This window comes from Sardina pilchardus, chromosome 20 (assembly GCF_963854185.1).
Source record: "Sardina pilchardus chromosome 20, fSarPil1.1, whole genome shotgun sequence".
NCBI classification, from domain to species: Eukaryota; Metazoa; Chordata; class Actinopteri; order Clupeiformes; family Clupeidae; genus Sardina; species Sardina pilchardus.
Window position 1 is genome coordinate 7206621 of NC_085013.1, and position 15000 is coordinate 7221620.

General features: G+C 40.8%; 4 protein-coding genes across 6 annotated transcripts in view; 1 reads left to right on the forward strand and 3 right to left on the reverse strand.

Moving 5' to 3' along the window:
• rrh (retinal pigment epithelium-derived rhodopsin homolog) overlaps window positions 1-511 on the reverse strand; it is a 7330-nt gene extending 6819 nt beyond the window's left edge. Inside the window, exon 1 of the mRNA XM_062523327.1 lies at window positions 454-511. The gene's annotated coding sequence lies outside the window, so the exon portion shown is untranslated. The remainder of the gene's footprint in view (window positions 1-453) is intronic.
• Window positions 1-3632, forward strand: part of lamtor3 (late endosomal/lysosomal adaptor, MAPK and MTOR activator 3) — a 3901-nt gene extending 269 nt beyond the window's left edge. The window contains exons 2-7 of the mRNA XM_062523331.1: window positions 80-127; window positions 262-296; window positions 728-786; window positions 1257-1390; window positions 2996-3059; window positions 3236-3632. Coding sequence (XP_062379315.1) covers window positions 119-127; window positions 262-296; window positions 728-786; window positions 1257-1390; window positions 2996-3059; window positions 3236-3309 — 375 coding nt within the window. The 5' untranslated portion in view covers window positions 80-118 and the 3' untranslated portion in view covers window positions 3310-3632. The remainder of the gene's footprint in view (window positions 1-79; window positions 128-261; window positions 297-727; window positions 787-1256; window positions 1391-2995; window positions 3060-3235) is intronic.
• A 313-nt stretch (window positions 3633-3945) lies between these two features.
• dapp1 (dual adaptor of phosphotyrosine and 3-phosphoinositides) lies at window positions 3946-11112 on the reverse strand. Of its 2 annotated transcripts, XM_062523329.1 has the most exons (9): window positions 10893-11112; window positions 8990-9112; window positions 7982-8115; window positions 7681-7811; window positions 7389-7436; window positions 7086-7148; window positions 6734-6819; window positions 6190-6277; window positions 3949-5894 (listed from the first exon to the last, which is right to left on the reverse strand). In XM_062523329.1, the coding sequence occupies exons 1-9, from the start codon at window positions 10973-10975 to the stop codon at window positions 5871-5873; spliced, it is 780 nt and encodes a 259-aa protein (XP_062379313.1). In that variant the 5' UTR covers window positions 10976-11112; the 3' UTR covers window positions 3949-5870. The 2 variants fall into 2 exon arrangements, with proteins under 2 accessions (XP_062379314.1, XP_062379313.1); XM_062523330.1 differs by lacking the exons at window positions 8990-9112; window positions 10893-11112 and adding an exon at window positions 8684-8922 and having other exon boundaries at window positions 3946-5894.
• A 427-nt stretch (window positions 11113-11539) lies between these two features.
• Window positions 11540-15000, reverse strand: part of atp10d (ATPase phospholipid transporting 10D) — a 27050-nt gene continuing 23589 nt past the window's right edge. Inside the window, exons 19-23 of one of the 2 annotated variants that reach the window (XM_062523332.1) lie at window positions 14873-15000; window positions 14649-14729; window positions 13612-13716; window positions 12920-13107; window positions 11540-12704 (exon numbers count right to left, since the gene is read on the reverse strand). The exon at window positions 14873-15000 is cut by the window's right edge and continues 73 nt beyond it. In XM_062523332.1, the coding sequence (XP_062379316.1) occupies window positions 12473-12704; window positions 12920-13107; window positions 13612-13716; window positions 14649-14729; window positions 14873-15000 (734 nt within the window). In that variant the 3' untranslated portion in view covers window positions 11540-12472. Of the gene's footprint in view, window positions 12705-12919; window positions 13108-13611; window positions 13717-14648; window positions 14730-14872 lie in introns of those variants that run through there. The other variant, XR_009936580.1, reaches the window with a different exon arrangement.

The window sequence follows — 15000 nt, forward strand, 5'->3', positions numbered from 1 at the left end:
ATTTTTAGGCAGCTCGCTAACTTTTAGATACCTCAAAATAAATTTACTCCAAGTCTCTGTCTTCATGTTTGTTCCCAAGGTGGCGGGCGGAACAGCTCAACGTGCCGTTCATCTGAACATGGCGGATGTAAGTATTCTTCAGGATTTGCAGTTTGTTTAGAAATTGTTCTGTTTCAATAACTTTATTTCAAGACTCTTTTGTTTGTCATTTGTAGTTCAAGTGTGTAATACTTTGTCCTCATGGTTTATCTAATGTTGCAGGACTTGAAGAGATACTTGTATAAACAGTTGCCCAGGTAATGTTACTTCTCATTAAAAACAAATCGTCTTGACATCAGCATTGATGCTCCACGGGATGCACTATCGGAAACAATTAACGTCTTAATCCTTAATTAATGTATAGTTTTACATTCGTGTGGAGCGACTGATGTAATTAATATGCCATTACAATACCTGTCAGTGCATCTTGTCATCTGTCCAGCTGCATCACTGTGAGGAATGTTGTATGTCTGTGTCAAAATACGCTACCAGGCTGCACTGGTTTTCATCCCTTGCTATTTCATTGGCACTTAACAATGGGACTTTCATGTACACACTAATACAATACAAATTTGATATGATCGCTTTGCAAGATCGTTGAGGAAGTATGTGGAAAGTTGAGGTTTGACTAATGTTCTTGAAACCGTGAAACTTAAATGTAATGCCTTTCTTTCTTTCTTTCTTATAGTGTGGAGGGTCTTCATGCCATTGTAGTCACAGACAGAGATGGCGTTCCAGTCATCAAAGGTAGTGATATTAGCTCATTAAGTGCATTTTCCATCCATCTACGTCATGGGAGTAAATTCCTTTCTTAAACACAGAAGACAAGAGGTTTGTCAGGAGCTGGGTGTTAGCTGTTTTCTCTCAGATATAATACTCATGTGACTTAAGTTGTCACCCTGGTGTCAGTTGTGTTGTTGTTTTGTGAGAGTGGCCATTCTGACAGCTTCTACATAGCTATCTAATAGAGTTAGAACCTAAGACTTTTACTCAAACACATGCGCACACAGACCCATACAGTATATGTAGAGTTGATCACTAAACATTTATTAGGACACAATCTATTGAGAGAGTATGAATGAATATGAATATTTAATGTTATTGAGGTACTGAATGGTTCAATAGCATTGAAAAGCATTATGAACAGGATGTTCAGTTTAGAAGGAACCGTCAGTCCTTCTCATTAAATACATGTAATGTGCGTTTCCTTCCCATAGTCGCCAATGACAACGCCCCAGAGTATGCACTCCGGCCAGGCTTCTTGTCCACGTTTGCACTCGCCACTGACCAGGGGAGCAAACTGGGCCTGTCTAAAAACAAGAGCATCATATGCTACTACAACACATACCAGGTATGAGTCCATGCCTTTCAGACACAGACACACAGACACACAGACACACAGACACATAGACACATAGACACATAGACACAGACACACAGACACACAGACACACAGACACACAGACACACAGACACACAGACACACAAACACACAAACACACAAACACACAAACACACACACACAGACACACACACACACAGAAAAAAAAACTTATTTTAAAGAGGACTGCAAAAGTATACAGTCTACGGATGTCATGGTATGCAGTAGCCTACTGTTGTATGAAAATCATGATCATCATCACATCTAACCACCAGAGGGCCCTGTACAGTGTGTGAAATCCTGGATATCACTGTGCCCAAGTAATAGAGGTAGTAATGTGGGAGTGCATGAACGCACTCTGTTGTCCTGAGAATCACTCTTATGCTGACTAGTGATTATTGAACAGCATGTCAAAAAACTGTGGCATTCCAATGTAGAAAATATGATGTTATGCTATGTCAATAGTATCCGGCTGCAGAGCTGCAGACAACAATCTATCGATCTACCACAGCGGATCTACCAGCTAACACTTGCGCCGATGTTTAACTTCCCTAATAGCTTACTCTAACTTATTATTGTGTCAACTTTTAATGGTCATTTACAGAGAATGGATAAGATTACTTGGCTCTCCACTCTCATTCATCCCAAAGGTGTTCTATTGGGTTGAGGTCAGGACTCAGTCAAGTTCATACACCCAATACATTTGGCAATATAGTATTCAGTCATTCATATATTGTCATCAAAATGCCAACAGACTCTTTGATTTTGCAGCCCTTGCTCTAAAGGGAATGGTAGATGTCACTCATTGGTTTAATGGATGTTACACCAAAATACACCCATAACTAATTGAGAAATAGAAGACCAACGATAATTAGTTTTTACCATTCTAATTTTCGACACACTTTAAATGAACGCGCATCAGACCTGAATTCCACCAATTTAAGATTATAAACCAGCATGTGGCTAGTTTGGTATCCAGGATGGTGCAAGGGGACGGTATCCAGGATGTAGCTAAGATAGAATCAGAATCTAAAATTGGTGACCTTTCACCAGAGAAGGTTGACCCCATCCTCTTCATTCACATTAGAAAATGATCTCAGCATCCTAGAAGACCTATGATTTGATAGAAAAACCATAAAATTATGATGTGCTCTTCTTATTTTTCGTCAGACTCTTTTGACAGCCATTGAAGCCCTTCAAATCGTTGGAGTCTTACAATTACCTAATTTCAGGGAAAGTCGGCGAGCAACAGACATCTGTCCCACTATCGTCAAACATGGTCATAATGACAGTATAATCCCCTCTGAATTGTTATGTGCTGTTTAAAAAAAAATGTAAAAAAATAAAGAAAGAAAACTCAGGATACAACACTGAAACTGACTGCCCACAGACAGTATAAAATACAACACGACAGATCAGCCACTAAACTAGTTTCAGCTTTGCGCTAATGCACTGGTAAATCCGCTGTGGTAGATCTGTTGCTGCATGTCTGCGGCTCTGCAGCCGGATCTCTTTCTGCTGTGTTGTGGTGAGTACTGAAGCTGTGGTGACTAATGAAGTCATTTTCTCTTTCAGATTGTGCAGTTTAACCGGTTACCCCTGGTCATCAGTTTTATTGCAAGCAGTAGTGCCAACACAGGTCAGTGTAAACATAAACTCTAAAAAGTTTTACATTCATTAGATAACTAATACCATATTCAAACCTTAGTAGCCTGTGTATTTGCTGTCTTAATTTACTGTACGATAGCTTCACAAGCTGTCGGTCATCCAGTAATCTCTTGAATGTAATGTGTGCTATTGGAACATTGTGTGCAGGTTTAATCATCAGTCTGGAAAAGGAGCTTGGCCCTCTGATTGAAGAGCTGAGACAAGTGGTCGAGGTTGCATAAGAACAAACCAACCACTAATGAAGTCCCAATGCGTTTGCACACCTACATTGGTTTATGGACAGTACACAACTGCAACCATGGAGGACATCATAGATCTGTCTCCTGTACAGACACACACACACACACACACACACACACACACAAACACACAAACACACACGCAAACACACACAAAGACAGACACGCACACAATGTTGGCTGTGGCTCTAGTTTATGTGTCTGAAAGTCTATGATGCTGTATGTTGTTCCTTATGAATGTAACCTGCTCAGCTTGTTTTGTTTTATTTTCTTCTAATAATAAAATATCATCTTTGGTGTATAAAGGGCAAGTCTCCATGACTGAGAGGGACACAGAAGATGCTTTTAAAATGTATCACCCCATTATCTTTGCACATTCTTGTGTGCATTAAGCTCCACTAGCTGTACTGGCCCCTGCAAAAGTCATGTTGACCTAAAGCAGTTTTCACAGAAGAACTTAATAACCACTGTGCCTGTGTTCATGTCATGGGACAGTGGGGACAATAAAAATCTACTCCATTATGAACAGAGTACTTTAAGACAGCACTTGCAGAACAGTTTTTGTGACAGTATGGGTTTTTATTAAGTGACAGAATAAACCGTAATTCATGCTTTATGGATGTGGTGGCTGTACTTTGGTGGCCGCTTCATGCAGTGGCCATATGTCTAGTTGTAAAATTACATGGTTGATGGGGAGTGTTGTGTGAGTATCCAATAGTAAGAGCCAATCAGTTATAGGGTATTTGACAAATACGACCATTATAGGGTGTAATGAAATCCAAATCATTTTCAACAGGTATTCCCATACTTGATTTAAAACAAAGGACTGTTGCCTTTCATATCAAACAATAAGCACCTGACAAATACGGTCTATTGGAATGCCATTGTAGTCTGTTTGATTGTTCAAATCTACACATTTGTTGTGCAAACACAACTGTCATAAAAATGGCAACACATACTGGCTGGGATTAGTCAAAATATTGACTGTAGACTTACTGAAAATAGTATTTGGCTTAAATCCCATCAGTGAATGGAGCTGAAGAGATTTACTATGCTTGTCTAAAGGTACAATAGCAAGGAAAGGTCATTAGTTCCATGGATTTATGGATTTGGCCTGTTAATGGCTACTTTCTGTTATGTAACTGCTCTCTTGTGTAACCCCAGATTAGCTTGTAAAGACTAAGATCTGCAACAAAGTTGGAAAATACCAAGACTTCAGAAGATCATTTGTATTGTCTTTCTAAGAATTTGAGTAAAAAAGTAAACCCCATACGATCTATTTGACAGCCTATAAACAAGAACTTAGACAGTAACACAGACAGAAGATGAGATTTCCTCCATGACCTTATTACAAGTTATTTATTTTTATTTTTCCAAATAAATATCATTAGCTGCACACATTTGCTGTGAGGATGATCCCTGGGTTATGCATTACTTTACAAACACTTGACATGAGTCCATCACTTGATTCCAATATTGGAGTACTTCAGTTTGGAGCACTTTCAGCTCACTGAATACAAGGACACTATCAGCTCCAAACCCTTCACGCAACAACTTTGGTTGTAATCGTAATGTACAGACAAGTAATTTCTCCAGAAGCCTATTAGTGCCCAGTGGTGTTGGGATAACTCCAACTAAAGGCCTGGTTTTCCTTTTCAGATTTACACAAAGAAGAAGAAGTGTTTTGTTCACATTCAGATGTTCCCCGTTTTAGTGGCTATGCTACGCAGTACCAAACAGAAAGGATATTTTGATCATGGTGTAATCAATGGGAACCAGCCCTCTAACCATAGCCTTGCTGACACCTCACTCAACCAGTTGCCATTGTTCAGAGATGTTGGTCTTTGGAACATAGACTGCCTTTGCGAAGTTGCTGTCACTTCATTAAAGTACAATCTGTTCCAAGATCAACAATACAATCTGTGTTTTCAAGACATCAATCAAGTTAAGGAAAATAATATCTGTCCCAAGACCAGCTGTTAAAATGTGATGACAGAAAGACACTGACGGAACAGGCTATGGAGTGCTATGTGTACAAGAGCCTATTCCATTTTAAGTGTACGAGAAGCCATTCTCAGCTACAGTATGCTTCTGACAGGTGTAGAGATGCCGAAGGAAAAAGCAAAAAGGGGTTCAAAGTCTCCATATACAACCCACAGGTGAGGCAATACCCTCCATTAAAATCACATTTGTAGTGTTTCATGTTCTTTCATGGGCTCATGGTTTAAAAACTCAGGTAGTGAATAACTGGATCAGCTGATTGTGTGTTCATGGCTGGATCTTGACAACATAACTGCATGTTTCCACTAATGGGCTCTGGCACTTTCTGTCCAGGAAGTAACTGTTGAGAAAATACCAGGAGCCATGATGTAATGGAATCCACCTCCACGGTTCCCTTCAGCCCGTCGCAGTGACACAAGGTACAGTTCAGTGCACATTCCTCAATGCATGTGACAGAACTTGAGCCTTTAAACTTGAGGTTTAACTGTTTGCTCGTTCAGTGGCAGGCTGCTTGTTATTCAATCTCCTTCTCCTTCTGTCTGTCATCTGCCTTTTCTTATCTGGGACTGCACAGAAGAAGATAGAAGAGATACAGACCAAGTTATAAGGGGGTCATTGTTAAATAACAGGATAAACATACAGTACACACTTCACTGAAATATTATGTTTATGAATATGTTTCTTATATTAAGATGTTCCAGATAAACATCATAGATAAAGGTGATTCTATGATTTCTAATCCTGATTAACAAATGTGGCAGCAACATTACACAGTAACATGATTGTTTAACAGCAATTAATCAGTGCTAACTCTGACATGAGACGGAGTAGAGTAAGTGTGTCTGAGCTGTTAGCCCTTACTAGCTTCCAGCGCAGGATCTTGATCCACTCATCAGCCTCAGTTCCAGTGCGGGCACACAGGTAGAACGTGCGCTCTGGAAACACCAGACTGACCGAGATCGACCGGAGACCGGAGAGGAGGAAGAGAATGGGAAACAAATGAATATATAATGGAGAAATTATTGAACAGATAGCACTGGTGCAGGTTGAAAATAGCTGATTTACAATACTAAGAACACACAGTAGTTGAGACCCAGGAGTGCGGGTTTGGTGAATGGGCTGTTACAGAGGGGGATCTCTGTATACCGTGTCTGAGTGAGATTGAGGTCCCTGCTGGACCTAAAAATGTTCAGTTGAAGGTCTTTCTGTTTCTGTGCCCAGCTTCCTCATTTGACATATATTCACATCCCCAATTCAGGAAATCAAGTTCAGCTGCCACCCACGGGCAATTGCGCACACACATACGTACGTGCGTCAAACACATCATGAACACACTAATACAGTACAACATCTCTATGGAACAATTCTCTTGAACAGAGTTCTGGAGAATTAAAACAAGCCTCACCAAAAACAATTAACCCTTTCTTGACTGTAGTCAAACTGGACTGCGGAACATGCTGTTAGATCCAGTGTCCGAATCGGCTCTGTAAACTGAAATGGAGTATGAGATATGAAGGAGAGAAGAGGAGATTATTAAATGTTCAAATGAAACATGAAAATATTAAGACACTTGGACACAGGATTTGCATAAAAGTTAACTGACCAAACATTTCAATCATCAAAGAAAATAACATTTATAAATAATACAAAATAATAATAATAAATAAAAGGTAAAAACCAAAATATGGAGAAAAACATTACACCATGAGAAATAATGAAAATAAAGCTGCAAAGACAAGAGACACAATAAAACTCACCATTTTATCCTTAAAGTACTTCAGTTCATTTCTGCTTAGTGTGAACCAGCGTTGTTTCCAGCTCTATCAGAGGAGAGCAGAGATACGTTTTATCAGTGATCTTTAAAAAGAGCTCAAATCGACAGAACTGCTTACAGTAAGCAATCCAGCCAGCTGACACAAAACACAGCCCACGAGAACCATGGCTCTTCAAACCTACACTGCTCACCTTCATCTTAGATTACAAGGCCTGAAACCAAGATCAACTCTAATGTACTGAAATTCCACAACCCTGCGATAGGTCTCATCCCCTGTTTCTCTTACCTTAACAATAGCGCCCTGCTTCACCAGGTAGCCCTCCTTGGTGCCAAGCTATAAATTCACAGGGAAGTGATCATTTACTCACAGAGAATTAACTGAACTTGCAAGTGAAAGGTCAGATATGGTCAGATGTGAACATAGAAAGTTTAGCTTGCGAATAGACACTATTCAAGACGCTGCTCTTACAAGTATAACGAGTTTCCTCCATCACAACTTTGTGACGAATCATTCAATAACTATATCTCCTGCACATTTAAAATTGAAAGGGGAGAAAGAGAGACAAGGTTGGACGTACAGCCGGAGCAGTGGGCACCAGGTCCGAGTGTCTACGGCCAGACTGCATGGCTGTGTGCACGGACACGGCCTCGTAGATGGACGGCTCCTCCACCTCACGGGGGTACGGGTGCTTGAGAACTATAAGGTTCCCTAGGTGGAACCACACAAGGGAAAGAGGAACAGAAACAGAGACGTTAAAAACATGAAGATAAACAAAGACACGGTTCAATTAGTGTGAATGCATAACTGTGTTTGAATGAGTGGAAGCTTGCATGCGGATGAATGAGGGAGAGAGTGTGTGTACAAACACTTTCGAGTACCTGACTCACTGCCCAAGAGCGGCTGGTTGGCCATATGGCTGGTGAACTCCAGCAAGGACGGAAACTCATTGAAGCCAAAGGAGTAGCGCCCACAGATTCGTCTCACATGGAAATGCCTCACTGAGTCCTTTGCCCTGAGGGACCACAGAGGCAATGAAAGCACGTTAACGACACTTCCTTTTCACAGAAGGGGAGATTCAAAGTAAATGACCCAAACAGACCAAAACGAACCTAAGACAATCTGTTAGGGTCGAGGGGGAAAAGCTACATTTCTGCACTTGTTCATCAGCTACATTAACACACTCCATGAATGCAATGTGGCCTATGGGCAATAATGCAAGTATTGACACTAATAGTACCAACAGTACTGATATACGAATAACCAAAATGTTTTTGGATTATATTGCTAGATCTGCCAAATTCCCACTTGCTTGTTAGCTTGAATTACACTTCAGATGAGGAGGAGGTAGATTATGCTCCAGAAAATGTAGATTATATCTTTTGATGCAAAATAGTGCATACACACATACGTTCTAAATAAAGAAAAGAGAAGTGAAAAACAGAAGCAGAGAAGATAAAGGACGAAACTACTTGTCAGGAGAAGTGATCTGTGGCCTTCCGACGAACACCTCTATTGGAGCCCTCCCACACTAACACCTACAGTATATTGGAGCAAACCTGACTGTAGATTCATTTACTCACATTTGTCCAACCAGTCTATACTGTCCAAAATGATCAGTCCGACTACAGAACTCATCCAATAACACCATCCCATCCCAATGATTCAACTTCTTCAAACGAGTTCACTTGAGACAAAGCTTGTTTTTTATTTCTTCTATGAATCAGAATTTCTAAAAAATAAATGTAAATTTATAACACATACTGCACTTTACCCCACTACACAATCTTTTTGGGGTAACAATTTAAAAAGCACCAAATCTATAAAATGGCAGCCATAGTTATTACAGTAAGACAGATAATGATGAAAGAGTGGATTGATGTTCTGACCTGACAGAGAGGGCGAAGCAATCAGGCCCCTTCTGGCTGGTCCTCAGGAGAAAGCTACCGTCAACCCCATTGGACAGCAACAGCGCTTCTGCAGCGTGGCGTGAGAGGTCATAATGGTACCAGCTGTAAAAGAGACCAGGAGAGGGTTCTCTACTAGATTTGGACTGAGGGAGCTCGAGCAACTTGCAATGCTACTTTTTTTTGCTGAATTTAGCAAGAATGCAGGACTCTACCCCCCTCCTGTCAAGGTTGCATAAAATTGATCCGTGTATATCTTTGATAATTTATCTCAGTATATTTTTGGAAATATCTTGATTTGTCGATATCACGTCAGAATGCCAAATCTTGACAGTTTAGTTCCAATCCACAGGTGATCAAAAGAACATAATAGTCCTAAACTTAACAAATGAATCAGTTATTAAGACATGTAGGCTATTGCTATACCTACATGTCAGGTAGTACTTGCTGGGAAATTGTGATTGCTCAACTGACATAGAAGTTGAGAACAATTTTTATGTGAGATAGGAAATGTGTCAGCAGGATGACGTTAGCCATGTTTCCTGCTGACAGATTGGGAGATGCACTTTATCACACAAACCTTGCATGACAACATACTTCAGAGCATATTCTTTAAATGGAACATAGCCTGTTTGGACCAAGAATGTTTGTGTGTGTGTGTGATAGCTGTCATGTGCAGCTAACACACACACACACACACACACACACACACACACAGAAAAAAAACCCTTAGAATGGGACCTCTGCGTTGAGAAAATCAACATACGTATTATAGTTGAATAGTTAAAATACCAGGTGCATTTTAAAATGAATGTCCATATCCAGTTTCGATCAGATCAAAGATCAGTGGTTGCTGAAATTAATGTCTACTTGTTGACTGTTAGGGATTAACACTTCCTATCACCACCCACCCATTCTTTCCATGTCCCCCATTTCACCATCTGCAGTGTCTGCACAGGCTCAGCTGCATGCAGTGTTTGGTTATCGCTGGTTTTCTTGTTCTGTTGTCAGACAACAAGGGTTTGACCTCTGTTGCTAAACTATTAACAAAAAGGACCCCGTTCCTAAACATTAAGTTCTAGATTACACTTCTGATCTCAAAGAAAGACAAGAAAAAGTCTCACAAGAAATAAAGCAATAAAGAAATAACACAAGAAGTAGGCCTAAAGATCTCAGATAATCTCTCCCTTCTTAACAATAAATAGAATGAGAAGGGAAAATAAATAGTATTTACATTTTTTTTTTATTTTAAGGCTGAGGCAAACCCCCCCTCTATTTCTCAGAAGTTAAAATTAAGAAATAGGAGAACATCTCATAAGAGCTCAATCAGCATAGAGAAGACAAAGGCAGGTTTCATTCTGCATCTTGCTCTATGGATATTTTCCAGTGATGCTTTATCAAAGTAGACTATGCCCACACACAACTTTAGTAGGCAAATGTTGAATTATCTAGGTAATAGCCCTCAATCCATTAAATTTAACAGGCGCATATGCTCAAGTCACTTACTGCAAAGAGTCAAACATTTACCAAACAATCTTTTTTCTTTAATTTATTTAACTGCTGCCTCATGTATAGTATTCTCTACAGCACCCATTTAACAACACATTTTTCAACCCTTCTACACCCTAGGCAACATGAGAGTGGCAGGTTTCCTAAACAGGTTTCTCAGACACTGGACTCTTAAGCGAAACTAGATGAGCCATATCAATAGCCAAACATCTTTTTATTCCGTCAGATGACTGACACCATAAGTCTAGAAAACATATGTTAGGCCATACATTATGGTCAACATATTGGCTAATGTTTAGCAGGATACACGTTACCTTGTTGAGAATAACATGTCACACACTTTCACACAATAAATCACATGTGAAAGCGGGCTCACCTGACCGACTCCAGCTCGTCCGTGAGCTCCCCATCAGAGCGCGTCGAACTGCACGTACTCATCCTCAGACTGCAGGTGTTCATTAAACGCACTTATTACTGTCGTACACTGAGAGACCTCCCGGTCCCAGTGGTGCCAGCTTGTGATTAATGTAGCCTATTACATAAATGGTCAAGTAGCCTAACGAAACAACACAAGTCTACCACGCATTCGAGCTACAGCACCATGTGTGAAAAAAGAGAACTTTTAAAGACACGCCCATGATAGGTCGTTGTAGGCTTATTTAAATGTTGACAAAACTATTTTTGCCTGAAGAAGACCCAACAGGGTTAAAACGTTGCCTATCCTTTTAAAAAAATTAAATATGAGAGCTTAAAACAGTGTTGCGAACATTATTTTGTCCTGCACCTGCCAGAATGGGATGTTAGTTGTTACTTGTTACTTGTTAGGTTTCAGATTCTGCAATCTAGGACCTTGCATGCGCTTCTGAACGCACAGGATGGACAAGAACATGCTTTGAGACAAGAGCAAGCTAATTTTGTAAAAAACAATTGGTCTAATTTGAGAATATAGGCTGCTGACAAAACAAAAGAAACACACCGACACAAACAAAAGGTCTTTTCAAAACATTTTTATATACACAGTACGACGACCAGTAGGCCTAGTCTATATAAATATCAGAATGTATGAAAAATATCACACAATAATAATGTGATATTAGGCTACCACATTTCAGAATAATTTCTTGTGTTCATAGGCAAGGCGAAACAATTCGGAGAGGCGCTAGTACCGCTTTCTAAATTCGTTAGCACATGAGATGGATTCTGTTGCTTGTCACAGCTGCCTTTAGTTTGGTAGTTTTAGTCCAATTGTTTGATCCGTGTAAACAGATTCAAACAACAAAAACATACAGAAGATGGTTGAACTACAGCGTAGGGAGGCGCTCTCCTCGCTGCTTACCACCAGGCGTCGCTGTAAACATTCAAGAAATTGCACATGAATTCATTCTTCACATTGAGCTGTCCGTATAAAAACAAAAAGTATAAAATACGCACATAACTTTCGAAAACATGCCAAAATACAGTACATACAGCACACGGCTGCATTAAGTATTTGGATAATTTACAACCGCTGGCATGCTAATTAACCCAATAACCCCACATTAGTCAGTCTCTCATGAAAAAGTACCTGGTTTCCCCCCAAAGGACAGTGGGACATTCCAGTTGACTTCACTTAGGTCAGTCTGGTCAAACCTTTCATTCGGTTTAACATTACCAGAGGCCAGTTTACCATGGAGTAGGGGAGCTGAAATATTGCCTTCAACTTGCTCAGTAAATTGCATTTCTAAAATGCATTTCTTTAATGTCTTTGCTACAGTATAAAGCAAGTAAGCAGTTACAGCAGAATGGTCACTCCCTAAACATCTCCCTCAGCGTCAGCGTCATCGTCCTCTCATCTCGCTCAGCTGATCTGGAAGACTGCTTGCAGTGTTGCTCTCAACAGACCAAACAGCTCTCAGCTGACTGGTTAAGGCTTTTTGCCAATCTCTACGCTGATGACACTATAGTGTTGTCCTCTGGTCAGGAGAGCACAGAACGGGCTTCTGGGTGGCAGTCTGTCGAGTGGGGAGGGTCTGCGTTGAGGCTGAGATTGGGAGGGGGTAGTCGGGGACTCTGGACACTCTTGGACTGGAGGCGGTCTTTCCACTGACTGACACATGTCCTGTACTCTTCGGGGTGGAGTCTTTCCATGATTGCCGCCCTTACTGTATCCAATGGACTGATGGTGTTATAGAAAGCACGGATCAAGATTCTGAGAGCACGAGAGAGAAAGAGTGCAAGAGAGAGAGAGAGAGAGCACATGAGGTCATACTTTCCATGCAGAAAACAAAATGTTTTTTATTGTGTGTGTCTTGCTTGTGTACTCAAGTGGCAAGGACTATGAATAAAGCATGACCAGACAGAGATATAAAATGAAAGTTTGTTCCTTTTGTGTGTATGTGTGTGTGTGTGTGTCTTTTTGCTTACCTGGGAAGCAGGGCCACCACTGTTGTGAGTAAACACACAAAGTAGTAGCTGGGCTCGGACATCATCTGTAATTCAATGCCGTAAGGATTTGTGGGAGAGTTGCATGTCACACAGATCTTACTGAATACCAGGCCAAAGGCATAGTAGAATACTGCACTGCCAATCAACACGACCCCATGCAACAATGTCTGAAAACAAACATACACACGCACAAAGACATGACACTGTTAGTACATCCTGATTCCATTATGTGCTCTAATGTATTGGGCTATAAGGACACTGTATTTAATGCCAACTTCTCTTTGCCTAGCTATTACGTCAAGGGCTGTGCTTTCCACGGTTTAAGCCTGGTCCTGGTCTAAGAGCTTTTTCTACATGGATATCTCCACTGAATCTCCACCCGTCTCAAACAGGAGTGTGACAGGACAAGAACGAAAGCCTGATCATTTTCATGCAGTGTACTAGCACAGCTTTAATAGTCAGCAGTATTCTCACTAATACAGCTAGAAGTTGACAACACAGCATGTTTGTGGCCGCCCAATACATTTTTGCCTCACGCAGCTCTTCCTTTTCCTCTCTAGATGTCTGTGGGTCCTTGGGTGGTTAACCTTATGGTGAGCAGAAGGCAGAACTTCTATATCAGGACATCTGATTGGCTGCCCACTGAGTGTGCAAAACCCTGATTGGCTCACCAGTGTGCGGCTCTCGATGACCTGGTGCAGCAGGATGATGAGGAGGGCGGCACTATTGATGGGCGAGCCGAAGGAGAAGACACCAATGTCAGAGCCGGCGTAGGCCTGGAAGGCAGACACGCCAAAATTAATCATTAGTGAGAAGATCAGAAATAACTTCAATGTCAATGTCAAATACCTGCTTATGGCATTCTATACTGTTACATTATATAAGGCCATGTGCCCATTGGAGTGAGCATGTTGCTTTCCTATGCTGTGGGCAAAGTTGCAATCGTAAGCTCATGACTGAGAATGTTTATTGCTTCTCAAATACTGAAATCAACTTAAATGGGCCACATGATTTAGGATTGTATAGGAAATAAGAATACAATGAGGAAATATGAATACAATGGGCAGTCAAGAAATGTAACCTTCACTGTGGTAAAACATGAGGAGTTCTGTGACTTTAAAGAATGAATGACCTGGTAGATTGTAGAAATAATGCAAACATTGAGGCGTCAGGCGTGTAATTTATGCAAGAAAAGACATTGAATGAGATCCTGAAAGTCTGCCTTGATGAATATGGGCAGTTAGCCAGACACCGGTCAAACGATTGAAGGTAGGCCTGCTACACTGACCACATGGGAATGAGTGTGGTAATGCATGCATTAATCAATAGTTGGACAGACTACAGAAACCCAAGAAACACAACTGTCAATCCTGTTTACGTTCAGAGGGCTAAAAGAAAACATCGCAATACTGGACAATAACTTCTGAAATGCATTCTGAAAAGGAGAGCACAAGCTTCTTCTGGTAATCCTGTTCTAGAATCCTGTGCTAGAAACCTGATGTACAGTGCACACCTGGTTGGAAATATAAACTAAACGTGAAGGAGAAACATGGCAGTCTGGACAGGCATTCTGACTAGAACTCAATATCAAAGTCTGTCTAGAACTCAATATCAAATTCCTTCTAGAACTCAGAATCAGCAGTTCTTTTCATGCTGGTGTGTGAGAGTGAGTGAATGAGTGAATTGATGGAGAACCAGCGGGACTCACAAAGTAAGGGACGAAGAAGCACACCAGACTCTGGTAGAAGGCATCCAAAATGGAGAGCCAAAAGGTGGATGGCAAATAGGCCTGTGGCACAACACATAATATTTGCATTAAATCAATAAATAACAAATAACTTCACTTAGAAGTCTTTCAAATGTTTGCAAATATTTCCCTGTTTGCAAATATTTCTCTGTATAACAGGGAAGTAGAATATATTAAATTCCAACCTGGGAATCCTGCCCCGACTTGTAGATTTGCGGAATGCTGAGGAGTGTTTCCGCGGAAACATCCTTGTCCAGGATGCCGTAAAGGAGAGGGGGAGCAGACGTGAAGAGGAGATTAAAGAAGATGAGGA

Bases quoted from the DNA above. Each gene is read 5' to 3' on its own strand.
- dapp1 (XM_062523329.1), bottom strand. From the start codon at position 10,975: ATGAACACCTGCAGTCTGAGGATGAGTACGTGCAGTTCGACGCGCTCT. The intron at 9,113-10,892 runs GTGAGCCCGCTT...TCTCTTTTACAG, and splicing joins GACGAGCTGGAGTCGGTCAG to CTGGTACCATTATGACCTCT. The intron at 5,895-6,189 runs GTAAGGGCTAAC...TCTTCTGTGCAG, and splicing joins AGATCCTGCGCTGGAAGCTA to TCCCAGATAAGAAAAGGCAG.